The sequence below is a fragment of the Morone saxatilis genome, unplaced genomic scaffold (genome assembly GCF_004916995.1).
Source record: "Morone saxatilis isolate NCDOM2014 unplaced genomic scaffold, NCSU_SB_2.0 Contig8, whole genome shotgun sequence".
Lineage (NCBI taxonomy): Eukaryota > Metazoa > Chordata > Actinopteri > Moronidae > Morone > Morone saxatilis.
In genome coordinates this window covers 5,600,384-5,614,414 of record NW_023340257.1, presented here as the reverse complement: position 1 = coordinate 5,614,414, position 14,031 = coordinate 5,600,384, and the positions used below count along the sequence as shown (strand labels likewise).

General features: G+C 42.6%; 2 protein-coding genes across 2 annotated transcripts in view; one reads left to right on the top strand and one right to left on the bottom strand.

The window, feature by feature from the left end:
- Positions 1 to 202: 202 nt before the first annotated feature.
- On the bottom strand, positions 203 to 11,515 carry psmd2 (proteasome 26S subunit, non-ATPase 2). The gene is made up of 21 exons (XM_035680010.1): positions 11,332 to 11,515; positions 10,167 to 10,223; positions 9,887 to 10,051; positions 9,122 to 9,243; positions 7,250 to 7,474; positions 6,992 to 7,150; positions 6,755 to 6,899; positions 6,275 to 6,335; positions 5,980 to 6,126; positions 5,686 to 5,792; positions 5,275 to 5,402; positions 4,963 to 5,050; positions 4,702 to 4,864; positions 4,470 to 4,571; positions 4,112 to 4,263; positions 3,847 to 3,930; positions 3,189 to 3,357; positions 2,275 to 2,369; positions 2,039 to 2,165; positions 1,775 to 1,893; positions 203 to 985 (listed from the first exon to the last, which is right to left on the bottom strand). The coding sequence occupies exons 1-21, from the start codon at positions 11,452 to 11,454 to the stop codon at positions 803 to 805; spliced, it is 2,721 nt and encodes a 906-aa protein (XP_035535903.1). The 5' UTR covers positions 11,455 to 11,515; the 3' UTR covers positions 203 to 802.
- A 486-nt stretch (positions 11,516 to 12,001) lies between these two features.
- prss16 (serine protease 16) overlaps positions 12,002 to 14,031 on the top strand; it is an 11,449-nt gene continuing 9,419 nt past the window's right edge. Inside the window, 3 exon segments of the mRNA XM_035680395.1 lie at positions 12,002 to 12,235; positions 12,494 to 12,675; positions 13,748 to 13,995. Coding sequence (XP_035536288.1) covers positions 12,038 to 12,235; positions 12,494 to 12,675; positions 13,748 to 13,995 — 628 coding nt within the window. The 5' untranslated portion in view covers positions 12,002 to 12,037.

Sequence of the window (14,031 nt, the reverse complement as noted above, 5' to 3'; positions counted from 1 at the left end):
CAGTGCTAAAATGTCACAACTATTGCTGACCTTACTTTCCTCCATAAATATACACACTGCAGACAACTGTCTAATAATGACTTAACAGCTCCTCCTTGTGGAGAACCTTCAGCCTACTGAATATGAATGACAGCACTTGAGAGTAAATCATCAGTCAGCCATAACATACTTTGCACCTAAATCAACATAAAACACACAGCCATTACATTTCCACCATATGGATCAGACTTTTTTATTTTTGATTCAATCTTTTACAGTACTGTAACAAAAAACCAAAAAAAAACAGAAGAAAAACGTGATGAAGAATACATACTTTTAAATGCTCTAATTACAAAAGATGACTGAGGATGTAAGTATTGGGGGAAACACATGTGAAGCACTGATGGGGACTGAGCAGTTGTTTTCCCATTTACTGATGAAATATACAGGAGGTTGGTGAACAGTTCTCACATTGAACTGGCCCTGGGTCAGTCAAACAGCTGGTTCAGTACATGTGGGGAGAGATGGAACAAAATTAGAGCAATGAGGAAACCATCTATGTAGAGTGGATGAGGTCCCAGTTTTACCCTCCCCTGTGTGATCCCAGTCCAATTAACCAGACCCCAACCATCCATTTTTAATGAGCGCTGGAGCTGGGCCAGTGAGAAGACACAGCGAGGAAGAAGGATAGGCCTGCCTTGCTCTTTTCAGCCATGCAATAAACAACTAAATATAACAACTGCCAAGAGCCATGGAGGGCTACCCTTACAAACAGAGCAAAAGGCCTGTAAGAATGGGGGGTTTTTTTTAGGGAAGGGGCCATCTAGGTTTCATAGTTGGGATTCTTGCGGAGGATAACAAAGCCCTCCAGGATGGGGGTGACAGGGAGGTACTCCTCTGTGGCCAACTCAGCCCTCTCTCCGTGAGCCAGCAACACCGGCGTGGTGTGGGTCTGGAAACCTGTGATGGCCTTTGGCTTGCCCGCCTGGCCCACGACATCCACAGCCTGCAGACATCAGACAAAGTCATGTTAAACAGCCATTTCTGCTCTCACCTTCAGACCAGAATTCTTGGATTTTGGTTTCTGAAAAAAACATTTCTAAATAAGTGTTGGATGTTGGTCCACACTCCAACATCCAAAACTTAAAAGAATAGTTCTACATATTTGGAAAATATGATAATGGACTTTATTGTGGCAAGTTAGGGGGAAGACCAAAAGCCGATCTCCGTTAAATATGAAGTTACAGCCAGGAGACTGTTAGCCTGACTCCAATTACCATGATAGATCTCGTTTGTTTAATCCATACAAAAACAACAAGCTGTGGTTTATGGGGGGCTATGTACTAAACTGTTTCTTGGCCAGTCACAGTGACTGCCTAGCAACCTAATGGTGAGGTCAACATGATAACATAAGACTGAACTTAATTCATCCTGAGGGAAATGAATGAACATTAATCAGTGAGCATTAGAGGTGGCGGCAGGTGGTTATCTATGGACTGAGCAGGGAAAACCGTTTTCCCCTGCTTTTATGCTAAGTCAAAGAGCTTCTTGTTGCAGCTTTTCATTTCAGACTGGTATCAACTTTTTCAAAGCATTACAGCAGTCACACGTGAAGGCAAGCGAGTGACCATAGTTTAAGAATTCGTACAAGTATCTAGCAGAGCAGTTTCTGTTGATAAATACAGTTTTCCATAAACAAAAAAACAAAAACAATTCACACTAATTTGACAATGGCAATTTCTACAAATAATCCTGTCAGACTGATTATACTAATATTAATTTTTCTAGGCTTCACCTGTCCAACCCTGACAGACACAGGCAGTGGTCGTAGCTCCTCATCGAAGGTGACCAGCATACGTGGCTGCATGGCTGCTACCAGGCCGTAGAGAATGTAGTGAGATTTCCCCAGGATTACTGTAACGCACACAGTGAACACCAGGAAGAATGTTAACACAGGGTCATTTAATTACAACCTTCAAATTATAAAACAGAAATGGACAATTAGTGTGTGTGTAAGCAGAGAGATGTTGCGAAGGCAACAGGAGAAAAATTAACTGACTGTTCTTGACGTCGAGGAAGGAAACAAGCACGGTGAGCAGTCCAGCCACGGCGACCTGACTCATCAGCTGCCTGTCGCTATGGTAGGGACAGAGTGTCAGTGTGCCTTTGCCCAGGTGAGTCAGACCCTGTGGAGGCACAAACAGCAGACAGTCAATAGTAGCTCGTAAACACACTCACATTTTCACAAAAGTTCATTTGCGTCTGGTACAGAGTGCCTTTTGTGTTGCCACCCACCTGAGCCAGTCGGACCATGAAGAGATTGTTAGGGTCTTTGGCGTGATACTGAGCCAGCTGCCGCAGCATGGCGGCCAGACGGGCGTTATTTGTGCCTGAGAAAAAGGAAAAAATGACGAGCCCTTAAATACGTTGAGGAAGTCAACACTAGAGGCACTCCCAGAGGACGTGGCATTGTGCATCACTGAAAATGTCAAACACATAAAATACACCTTCAAGTATTCAAGGCTATTTCTAGTGAAAATCAGCAGTGGGGTAAGACTAGAACATCTCTCTTCCACAATAGCACTTATCCGGAATTCATCTGCATCCTAAACGCTTCACTGGTTGTATAAAAAAACGTGTCTTTATGGGCATATGGTTGCACTACTGTATTTATTGTATCATTACTGCACTGTAATTGTGGCAGTGTGTTTTTTATGTCATAGGTTTTATTTTGAGCACACCATAACAAATTCCAATGAATCATGGTTGAAGCGGCAATACATCATTGAATCTTTTAATAGAGGAAAGCTGTCCCCCTTTGACAGATCATGTGTGATATCAGTGCATGATTATAGTAACAGCGCTGTGACAGCATCTTATTTGTATGTGCTCAAAATAGAAGAGAACCTATTTAATGAGTGGGTGTTCATTTCATTAAAAAGTTCAGCTTTGTTTTGTCAATTTAATTTAAAAACAGCAAAAAGGTGTGTTTATCTTAATATATGCAAGTCATGATACTGCTAATGTGCCATGACTATTGCATTCAATTATCTATTTCTTTAGTTAAAAACAGGTTAGTGTGCATCAAGGCCGTTCAGTCAAAAAATTCCAAGACTACACTTACACAGGAGCTCAGTATTGTCACAGCTGGGTTTTTTTTTTTTTTCACAGTTAACATTATTGTATGGGATGCTTATAACCAGACTTACCACTGCCAACCATGCCCATGGCAAAGATGGAGTTGTGGGACACCTCAGGGTCAGCATCGTGGGAAAACTTGCTGAGTGTGTCCAAGATGTTCAAACGAGGGTTGGACACGGAGATGAGAGCTAAGGCTAAGGGCACCGCTCGCCTCAGAGTGGGCTCACCGTAACGCAGCTGGTGATAGGAATACAGAGAATATAAGAGAGTCTTAGAGGGTGTCAATTCATCACTCCGATGCAAAGAGAGGAACAACAACCTGACTCTAATTATTTTAATTGCCTACTTAAGTGGTCACACCTCAGTATACAAAAGGAACTCTTTATGCTGTGATCTTAGTTTGATTCATTAAGGACATCAGGATGACTAAGAACAGAGTAACCACTGACGGATCGTAACAGAAAGAGGAGGAACATATATGGAGGAGGATCAAACGTAGGAATGATGTAACATGGATCAAAAGAATGGGAGGTGAACTGAAAAAAATAAGTACCGTTCAGTCAAGATAACCAGACAAAACGGTCTCTTTTTGAACAGACTGAGGAAGGCAAAATGTGACGTAGATCAAAAGAATAAAAAAACGAAGGGTGCTGAGACGGGGGAACAATGATGTATTCAGTTAATGTAAACAAGAATAGAAAACTGACAGTAAGCAGTGCTACTCACCAGATGTCCAAATGTTCGCAGTGCCATTTCAGAACCAATCTCCTCCCCCATGGCAATGAGTGCAATACCAAGAACAGCTACACCCTGAGAGGAAGATATAAGAATGAACCGTTGTCTCTTCCCACCCCCAATACAAAACTACACAAGGATCCATGATATGGCTGACAAAGGAACTACTGAATGAAGAAAAATAGTCAAATAATTGAGTGATTAGAGTGATGAGTCAAATGTTTGAGGATAATCATGATAATAAGTTAGTCCTTACCTGGTGGGAGCCCATGTCAGCAGCAGTCTCCTTCTTATCTTTGTCCTTCTTATCCTTCTTGTCTTTGTCCTCCTCCTTTTCCTTCTCCTTGGCTTCGTAGTGCTCACTGCAGATATGGAGAAGCTGCTGCACCTTCAGCACATTACCAGAACCTGAGAAGGATGGGGAGGCAAATTATTACAGTGAGTTATGACAGTTTTGGAGATTAAAATCAGCAGACATTGCACTACAGGCACATCTGTGTATGACTGGCTTATACAGAGGTGAATACATGCAGAGACTGAGTAATGGATATGTGCATGCGTGCAAACAATAAAGTAACTTTGGAATGGCTGGAAGACAGTACTATGAGACTGACCTGCGTATGCACAGATATCCACTAGTGTGTTGGCAAAGCTGCGGAAGGGTTCAGGTACAACTTGCAGAGCTGCCAGGGTCGTCTCTATCGCCTCTCCTTTACCTATGACAGTTAATAACACAAACACAATAGTTACAGCAGCTATATCAAAAGCGATGGAAATTTACCGTTGTATTGGAATTGGCTTCTGTAATAGACCAGAACTGATCTACACAAAGGTGTCCGTGCTTACCCAAGTGGTTGAGTCCCAGGCCTAAAGGCAACCAGCGAGCATACGAGTCCTTCAGCTCCTGTTCGTTCTTCTCCATGATGGTCTGGACAATGGTGGAGGTCACGTCACCATTACAAGATCCTACTGCGATCATACCGCATGCCAGTGCAGTCACTCCAACCACCTGCAGATTAAACAAACACACACACACACACTTGAATACTGCTAAACTGAGCATGTGTAGATTGAGAAGAGCACTCAGCACAAACCACACATCCATACCTCCATGCTGGATTTGGAGTCTCCCATGACAGGGAGAAGCAGAGAAAGGACATCTTCTCTGTTGGAGCCAGCGTAGGCCAGGCCCAGTCTGAAACAAAGGCACACAGTCATAATGTGCCATCAGAAGATAACACTGATCCCCAGTGGAGACTCAACAGCAGTACAAGAAACAGAACAAATAGATAGATGCAAGATACATAGAGGAAAAAACCATATACAGCACTCAACACTCCTAGATCCTGAAAAAAATGTCCTGGTATAATTGATCAAATGTCCTTGTACATATGCTCTAATGTTTAACTTTCTCCTCACCCAAAGATGGCTCCTATCCTCATGATGTTGCTGTTGTGGAGAACGTAGTCAGAGAGCAAAGCGAGGGCCGGGTCACACTCGTTCCTCACACCTGAGTTGACAATGCCACAAGCCAGGAGGGCACCAGACTGAGAGAGAGATGATGCAAGGGTAAGAAAAACAAGAGCGACAGTTTTTCTTCCTAAGAATACGAACAATAGATAATAGTTGTTCAGAAAGTCAAATTCAAAACACAGTAAGGAAGCAATCCTGACAGAGTTGCAGTGTATTGCAACAGTTAAAGATGTCGAGATGAGAATTATATTTTTATTGGCTCACCTTAAAAAGGTTGTGACATTATAACAATATATCATCACCTGAAAGTAATATGAGCTCTATTATGGAAAAGTTCCTCCGTTGCCCAATGTTTACCTTGATGTAGTCCTCAGAGGAATAGAGATATTTGTCGATCTGGGTCAGACCGCCATCCACGTCCCACAGCAGGATCATACCTAGGGAGGCTGCAGCGCTCAACATACCTGAGGACATTTATATCATCTTTAGTCAACGAACAATCACATAACATGCACTGAAATAGATAAGTCACCATGAATATATGGATGTCAACACTAAACACTAATGTTTAGAAATGTAAAGAAAATCCAGTGACAAAAATGGCGACAGCACCTATTGAGTACTACAACTACTATTGTATCTGTCTTTTACCGTGGTCCTTGTTCTTGTACAACCATTTGTTGCCGTCATCTGTGAGCAGCTTGTCTTGTCCAAAGGCTGCGTTGACAAAGCCGTTCACAAAGGAAGAGGCCAAGTTCATACGAGCGGAGTCCACCTGGGAGCCACTGCCTCCAAACCCTGTCGCATACAGCACAGGGGTCATGCAAAACACTCATCAATAAACAAAGCTCACCAGTAAATCACAAAACACAACAGCCATCCCTATTTTGCTTTAGAAAAAGCCCTTATCTTCACAACCTAAGTGAACTTCCAGATATGGACTTACTGTTGTTTTCCAGGTGTGTTTTGTAGATGTCATCTGGGACTTTGGGTTCCATGATGTCCAACTGAGGAGGACAACACAAGTGCATTTTTAATAAAGGTGACATGAAATCTCTTATAAATCATACACCAATATTTTACCAGTGTCATCCCTCCTACTCTCAGTTTCCAGTGACTAGTCATTTTGTGCCAAAATCATAAAATCACAATACAACAACAACACGCATTGCTCTATTCCATTTCACCTTTCTTCACACACCCAAAACCTTTGTAACTTCTTTGGGTTTTTTTTGTCACAGACCTTTGTGATACACAGTCCTGGAATTAACTTATCAGCAACCAAGCATGAAAAAAATAAATAAAATGTGTCCAGCTTTTCAAGTGTATCTGAATAAATCATTCATGCCATTTTGAAAATCTGGACATGTACCATTTTCTATAAACAATTAAAAGTTTAGTCTCTGAGGTCCTGCATGTCTCTTACCTCTCTGGCCAGGGCCAAGAAGTTGCTGTTAAGCTGCACATTGGACATGATCTCTGTTAAGTCCTCGTAGTCCTCCACATCCTCATTGAGCTCCAGGAACATGCCATGGCGACCCAGCATGAAGGCCATCTGCTTCTGGATAACACTGCAAGGCAAAGAGAGAGAGTGTGTTTTTCATACACCACCCACTGTGACGGAATAGAGAAATAGTGTTTTTTTTAATATCCTAATCCTTACATGTCTTTGCAGGATGTGAAGATGTTTTCTACTAGCTCCACATCGTTGAGCATCAGGGCCAGGCGCAGGGCCTCTGGATAACGGTTGAACTTTCTGAAGATGTTCAGGGCACATCTCAGCAGTGCTGAGTTTTCTGGCTCAGGGACGTAGCTCACGCAGCTGGAGGAGCGATGCAGAGAGTTAAGAGATGAAATGGTATACAACATGCTAAATAACAGGGTTTGTGTTTTCTGAGCAAAGTGTAAAACCGTAACATACCTAGTGAGGTACAGGCAGACTTTGCCGTAGGCGTTTTCGTCTATGTAGTCCTCCAGCATGTCCAGTCTCTCAATCTCCATCAGCAGGTCGCATGCCTCATGCTCGGCATTGTGGGCCATGTTGTAGGGCACAATCTCCTTCACTAGTTTCAGCAGCGTCTCCTGCTGTGTCTTGTCGCTCTCTTCCACCTCCTGCCACTCTTTAGCCACCTCACCAGCCAGGTGCCTGGAAGACAAACAGAAAGGTACTGCAGATACAGTAGAATGGTCCAAAGACGTTCACACTTCAATCAAAAGGAAAAACCCCACCTCTGCCCTGTTTTTGAAAAAAGTGCTTTCTCTGCAACATCGGTCATTATTTCTTTATTCCATACTCGACAAACAATATGTCTTAAGGCAACACTAGAGTTGTTCCGATTCCGAGAAAATGCCCTGGCATCACGGCCTCATGCGGTGCGTACCCCTGAGTCCAGGCACTGCTCCCGACTACCAGCGTCACATTCCTACTCTAGCCCATTCACCACGCTAATCCTCTTTACTCGGTTACCCGGGCCTCCGTTAAGCTCCTCGGCTACAGTTCTTCTTCGCCGCTCTTAAAACAGTGCGCTGTGGCTGCAACCCTGCAGCCTGCTGTTTTAGAAGGGACGAGGAGGAATCGAATCAGCGTGACCCAGCAGACACAACCAGACCACACACCGTGTGTCCCAGAGCCGGCTTGACAGGCGAGGCTTGGAGCCCTTAAGCTAAGTCACCGCAAGCTATCCATGGTCGGGCGGTGCTGACCACCATCACTTCTCACACTGGACCATCCCTCCACCAGTCAACACCACTGCGACCCATGTAAACCCCGTGTCTCAACACGATAAAACATCTCCAAGGGGCAACGAGTGTCTCGCATAATTTTAACCCAAGCCAATTTAATGAAACACCTGAAAGAGCGCGTCACCCTAAAAGAGTCCACGACGAATTTTTCACAACCTAACCACAAAAGGGGAAACAAAGAAGGACACAGACCGCAGCCACAAACCACCTCCTGGAACAGCCTGCTTCCAGCGACGAGAAAAATTCCCCCAGAGACACGCCCCAATAAGCAAACAAGATAAGCAGACAAAATCCCTGCGACCATCCTTATCTCGTCCTGGATGAACCCCAAAAACCCCTTGCCCCTGGCCTGCACTTTAATTCTTAAATAACACTATATAACTTCCCCTAGATTTAACGTTGCTGTTGCACTCACTGTTTTTTATACTGTTTTACTTTAAAAACAAACTTTAAAAAAAATAAATGTGCTTGAATTTGCTGTATTTATTCATGCGTTTTCCCAAGCGAAGGGTTCAAAACAAACCTGAAGCCAGGCCTTAAACCAACAAAATGAATAAAATCATAATCACCCAGTCCATGCACGGAGTAGTATGAAATAATTAATAAATTTTATAAACAATAGCTGGTATCCACAAGGATCGGTACCTAAACGGTACAAATCGCAAAACACAAAAACCACGGACGATACCCACAGCACAAGTATCGGAAGGGAAAAAATGGTATCGGAACATCTCTAGGCCACACTGCACTCAAACAGTCAGTGAGTTTTCATCTCTAAAAGGCTTCTTTCATTTTTCTTTCTGAAAAGCTGAAACATAATTCCTGGACATCAACTATGTAAAGGCTGCAAGAATCGGAACACCATCATTTTTAATAAAAGTAGAGGACTAAATAATTTGATAGCAATCAACAGCACCCATTTCTATTGTACAGGCCGATCTGTCTACTAACTTGACAGTGAACCAAATCACATAAAAAAATAAATATTTCCTCCATTTACAATGCAGCTTGAATAACATGAATAAGCTGACGATGCGGAGCCGTGTCTTACCTGACGTATTCATGTCCCCAGGAGGCCAGCTCTTCCTGGGAGCCCAGCAGACGGTACTTCAGACACTCCCTCTCGCCGCTCATGGTCATGGCCAGCACTGACACCACATCAGCACAGAAACGCTGCCAATACAAACAATACACAGTTTGAACTTGAAATCTTTAGACAAGGCTAGAGCTGCAACCATTAGACAATTAATCAACATTAATCAGCAATTATTTTGATAATCGCTTCATAATTTAGCTACACAAATGTGAGGATTTGTAGCTTTTCGGTCTGGTAATAAGTCGAACACACATTAGAAGAAAACACTGAGGTCTAGAAAATGATGATGTTTAATTTTACAGATGTAGTATTACAAACCAAATAACTAATCGATTAATCAAGAAAATAACTGACAGACTAATTGATTTTGATTATAATCATTAGTCGCAGCAGTAGATATGGTTTCATTGTAAGTCTTGACACTTTTGTCAAAAGTGACAGATTTAAAATTTTCTGGTAGATAATACAGAATAATACAAAGGCAAACAGTCAATACATTTCTGATTATAATACGACATTTTGCGATAAACGATATTGAATAAGAGCAAAAATAGCAGCAATGTATAGGTTCTACTTCTTGTATCTGCACTGGCTTTTAAAACATATATTTGTTTGATAGTTTGGAGGCAGTGCCATTTTTCTTATGGTGATTCTGTGGAAAAGAAAGAGATGCACCGAGGCATGAATTTCCTATTTTCTGGCGAGACAATAGAGCCTTACCTTGTTCTCTCCAGGAGCCATGCCATCATAGATTTCTTTGAGCTTGCCGTAGTGTGGGCGCAGGAATTTGAGGGGCTTGGGTACTGAGGTCATGGAGGTGGTTGAGGAGCGGATTAGTCTGCGCAGTTCTTCCAGCGCAGGACGGTACAACTCTGTGTTCTTCTCCTGCCGATGTGTAGAAACATGTGAGGTTTTGCCCTGTGGTGGCTTAAACACCCTGACACACAGGAATTGTTGTAAAATGAAAAAAGACATACAATAAAATAAGTCTTTTACTTACACCCAATCTCTCCACCATCATCTCCAGGTCCTCCTGTAACTGCTTATCTTCCTCTGACTGAGAAGTAGTGAACACAGAGAATACCATTACACGTTATAATAATCTAAACCTAAAACAAAACACAGAAAACAAGGGTTTGACACGACTGTCTTGTCCGAAAATGGAGAGGGGTGACCAACATTTTGCCATTAATAAAGTTATGATGGCCATAATAACCTTTGTTTACTTAAGCTGCCCTTATGAAACTATTCATCAACTACCTGACTACTGCTGCCCAGGACTGTGATGTTGTGAAGTACCCATGGGGACAAACTAAGCTGAAGAATGAACTTGGTGACCTATGACCTTGCAGATACCAAGCATTGTTTGCTGTTACATAATTACGATGTACAATTTGAACCCGTCAACACTTATACAATACTTAACAACAAAAGTGTTGTACTATATTTGTATCTACCAGCATCTTTGGCACATATCATGTAAAAGTCCTCTTATATATTTCTAAAATAGCTGAACAAACAGTAAAAGCTACAGTAAATGATGGTTTATTGATTCAGTGTTATGGCCCTAAAGCAACATTTGGTACCAGCTAACTTCACATAAACCCATGAGGGTGAACTTAGGCTGTACTTCTGTGCATTGTGATGATGACATATTAACTACTTCTAAAGGCATAAACAAAACAGCAATACATTTCCAATTTTCTAGTGAATTTCACATTGCTATCCACTACCTAACCAGACTGATCCGGTCGATCCAGAATAAATGGTATAATGTGGTGATAATGAGTGTACTGCACTTCCAGTGAGCTGCTGTGTCATACAGTAACGTTATCCAGAGGTAAACCTGGTTAGCTGACCGTGCTAGAGAGAAGCTAACGTTAGCTTAACGGCTGAGTTAGGCTAGGCTAACGTGAGCTAACTGGACGAGTTCACCTCTGAGACCTTTAATGACCACGAAGTTCACTCAAATAAAAGCGAGGGTGCTTTATTTAAGGGATTCTTTTAAAGTAACCGAGCGTCTGTAAGCTATCTATCATTAGTGGCACTGACTCCGGCCTGCTCAACCATGTTGTCACAGCGGCAGTGACTAAGGCAAAATAACACGTCTGGCTTCTGTAACATCAGATAGCACACATTTGAATGAGAAAAAGGCCCAAACCGACCAGTTCTTGCTCCTCTTTCTTGTCCTTATCCTTCCCTGAGAGCTGTTTCCCCTTCTCCTTGTCCTTATCCTTCTCATCAGTCTTTTCGGGCTGCTTTTTCTCTTTGTTTTTTGCCTCCTCCATAGTTGCGGCTCTGTGAACTGTCGGCTAACAAACGGAACTGAGAGGGACTGCCGTGAGCGGACCGCTTCTTCTTCTTCTGTGTGGGAAACGTGCTGTGAGCTCTCGTTAGCGCCCCTGCTGGTTGGACATTTCATGTGCTTGTTTGGGAGTACTTCAAGTCCGGCAGAACACGGCGACTGAGTGACAACTTTGTGGTTAAAAGAGGAAAGCCCGCAGGAAAACTACAATTTTGAGTTGCTATTTTATTTTATACACATCCACAATACATCTGATGCCATATATAAGTAGCGGCACATGCACACATTCAATAAAATGTGTGTTTTCTCAGTTTTTAAGCATTTTTTTAAATGTTTCTAAGCATTTCGATTAAATACATACTAATATTTCGATTAAATACATACTAATAATAGCATTTATCGTGGGGAGAATGTCCTGCAAGTGCTACAGGGGAATGAGGAAATGAGTGTGAGCTCATATCTCCCATGTTTTGCGAGTCATTGAAAGCAGCAGAAGAACTTGACGGTCATATGACCAAATGGAAGTCTAAATCACATGCCCCCGACTGTTTCCCCGTTATATCAACATGGCTATTCAAAGCTGTAGGTTGCTTCTCGCCTTCTTTCTCCTGTTTTCCCTCGTTGTTGTCGGAGAGGGACAGTATAAGGGGTTCAGGAAGTTTAATGGAGTGCATGATAACAGCCAGAAAGCTGTGTTTGAGGAACAGTGGTTCACTCAGAAACTGGATCACTTCAATGGTGCAGACAGCAGAGAGTGGAAGCAAGTAAGTGTGCTTATGTCCAATGTGTAGTCTTATGTGTATTCTTATAAGGGCTGAAATACATTTTGATGATCAGTTCTCAAATGATCAGATTTAGCATATTAAAACTAGTTAGTATATGGTCCCATCCATCGTCAGTGTGCATCTGTCAAAAAGTGGAACTTCTTGGCTCATTTTACAGATTACAAACATACTGATGCCAACTTGAACCTTGTCTGTAGGTCTTTCCACTCTGAGTAACTCTCCCTTTTTTCCCCTCAGAGGTACTTTGTGAATGAAGCCTTCTACAAGCCAGGTGGTCCAGTGTTTCTGATGATAGGTGGAGAGGGCCCAGCCAATCCAGCCTGGATGCAGAACGGCTCCTGGCTCACCTATGCTGAGAAACTAGGAGCACTTTGCTTGATGCTGGAACATCGCTTCTATGGAAAGAGTCATCCGACTGCGTATGTTTAACCTTACTGAGTTAACCCTTGACCCTGTGTGAAGGTGTTTACTCAAAGCCTGTTTAGATCAGTTTATTCAAACTCTGGAGGGTAGAGGCAGGTGATAACAAGGCCAGATAAAGGAGAAGTGCAGTTTGGTTTTTTGCAAATGAATTCAAAGGCTCCAGCAGGAAATTAGCCTAAATGCAAAGTTATATGGGTAGAGTGAGACGTGCTTTAAAAACTTGTTACATTTAAAAAGTATTTAAGTATTATTAACTAGTGTTGTCACCACACCAGACAAAGCCAATTGTGGCAGTACAAAAACATTTTTGATTTTAGTATGGCCGTTTGACTCTGTGGAACATTTGTTTATCACTGATTCATATCTATTTTGGGTCACGTTCTGTAGCTGGTTTCCTGGTTTGGTCTCATGTCTCTATTCAGTAGAAACAGATACTGCAAAAAAAGGCTCTTGAGCAAGATGTTGAACCAGTTCTTTTGCTGCTGTTTTATTTCCAGAGCTGCATGGATTAGGTACAATATTTGGAGAAGCATTTGAGTCAGTACAAAAGGCAGATAAATTAAATCTGTTATAATTAGAGAAAGTACAGTATAAGTAAAATAATGAATCTTGATAATGAATGCTGCTCATCCAGTACTTTCAAAAAGTTGTTTTTCAGACAACAGCTGATTTTCTTCACCTCAGTGGTTTGATTAGTCACACTGTAGTGTTGTCCTACTGTAAAATGAACAAATAGCTTCCCAGTGGGGATTGGGGAAGTATCACTTTATAGTATGACCCGTGCAAAAGGGCAGACATCACCCTCAACACGAGTTCACAGCAATTTGAGAACATTCAACTCTGGTTGCACAATACTGTGGCCTCAACAAAAGGACAAAAATCCACTGAGGCACAACTTCATGTGTTTGGTGTGTGCAGCAACTGATGCTGGTGCAGCTGTTGTACCACTAGATGGCAGCCCTGCATTCAAAGGACAGTCCTGGCCATATATTGTGCAGACTGAATGGTTGGATACACTGTAGGCACTCACTCAAACTGCTATATTAATTCCCTCTCCTGTCTGTTTAGTGACCTCAGCACAGACAACCTGCATTACCTCAGTAGTCGCCAGGCGCTGGCTGACCTGGCACACTTCCGCACCATGATGGCGGAGGCCCGGGGGCTGACCAACAGGAAGTGGGTGGCGTTCGGCGGGTCGTACCCAGGTTCTCTCGCGGCTTGGTTCAGGCTGAAGTATCCTCACCTGGTCCATGCCTCTGTGGCCACAAGTGCACCTGTTTATGCCACTGTTAACTTCCCAGGTATGAAGAGGCATTGTGTGACATGATAACACATACACACACACACGCGCA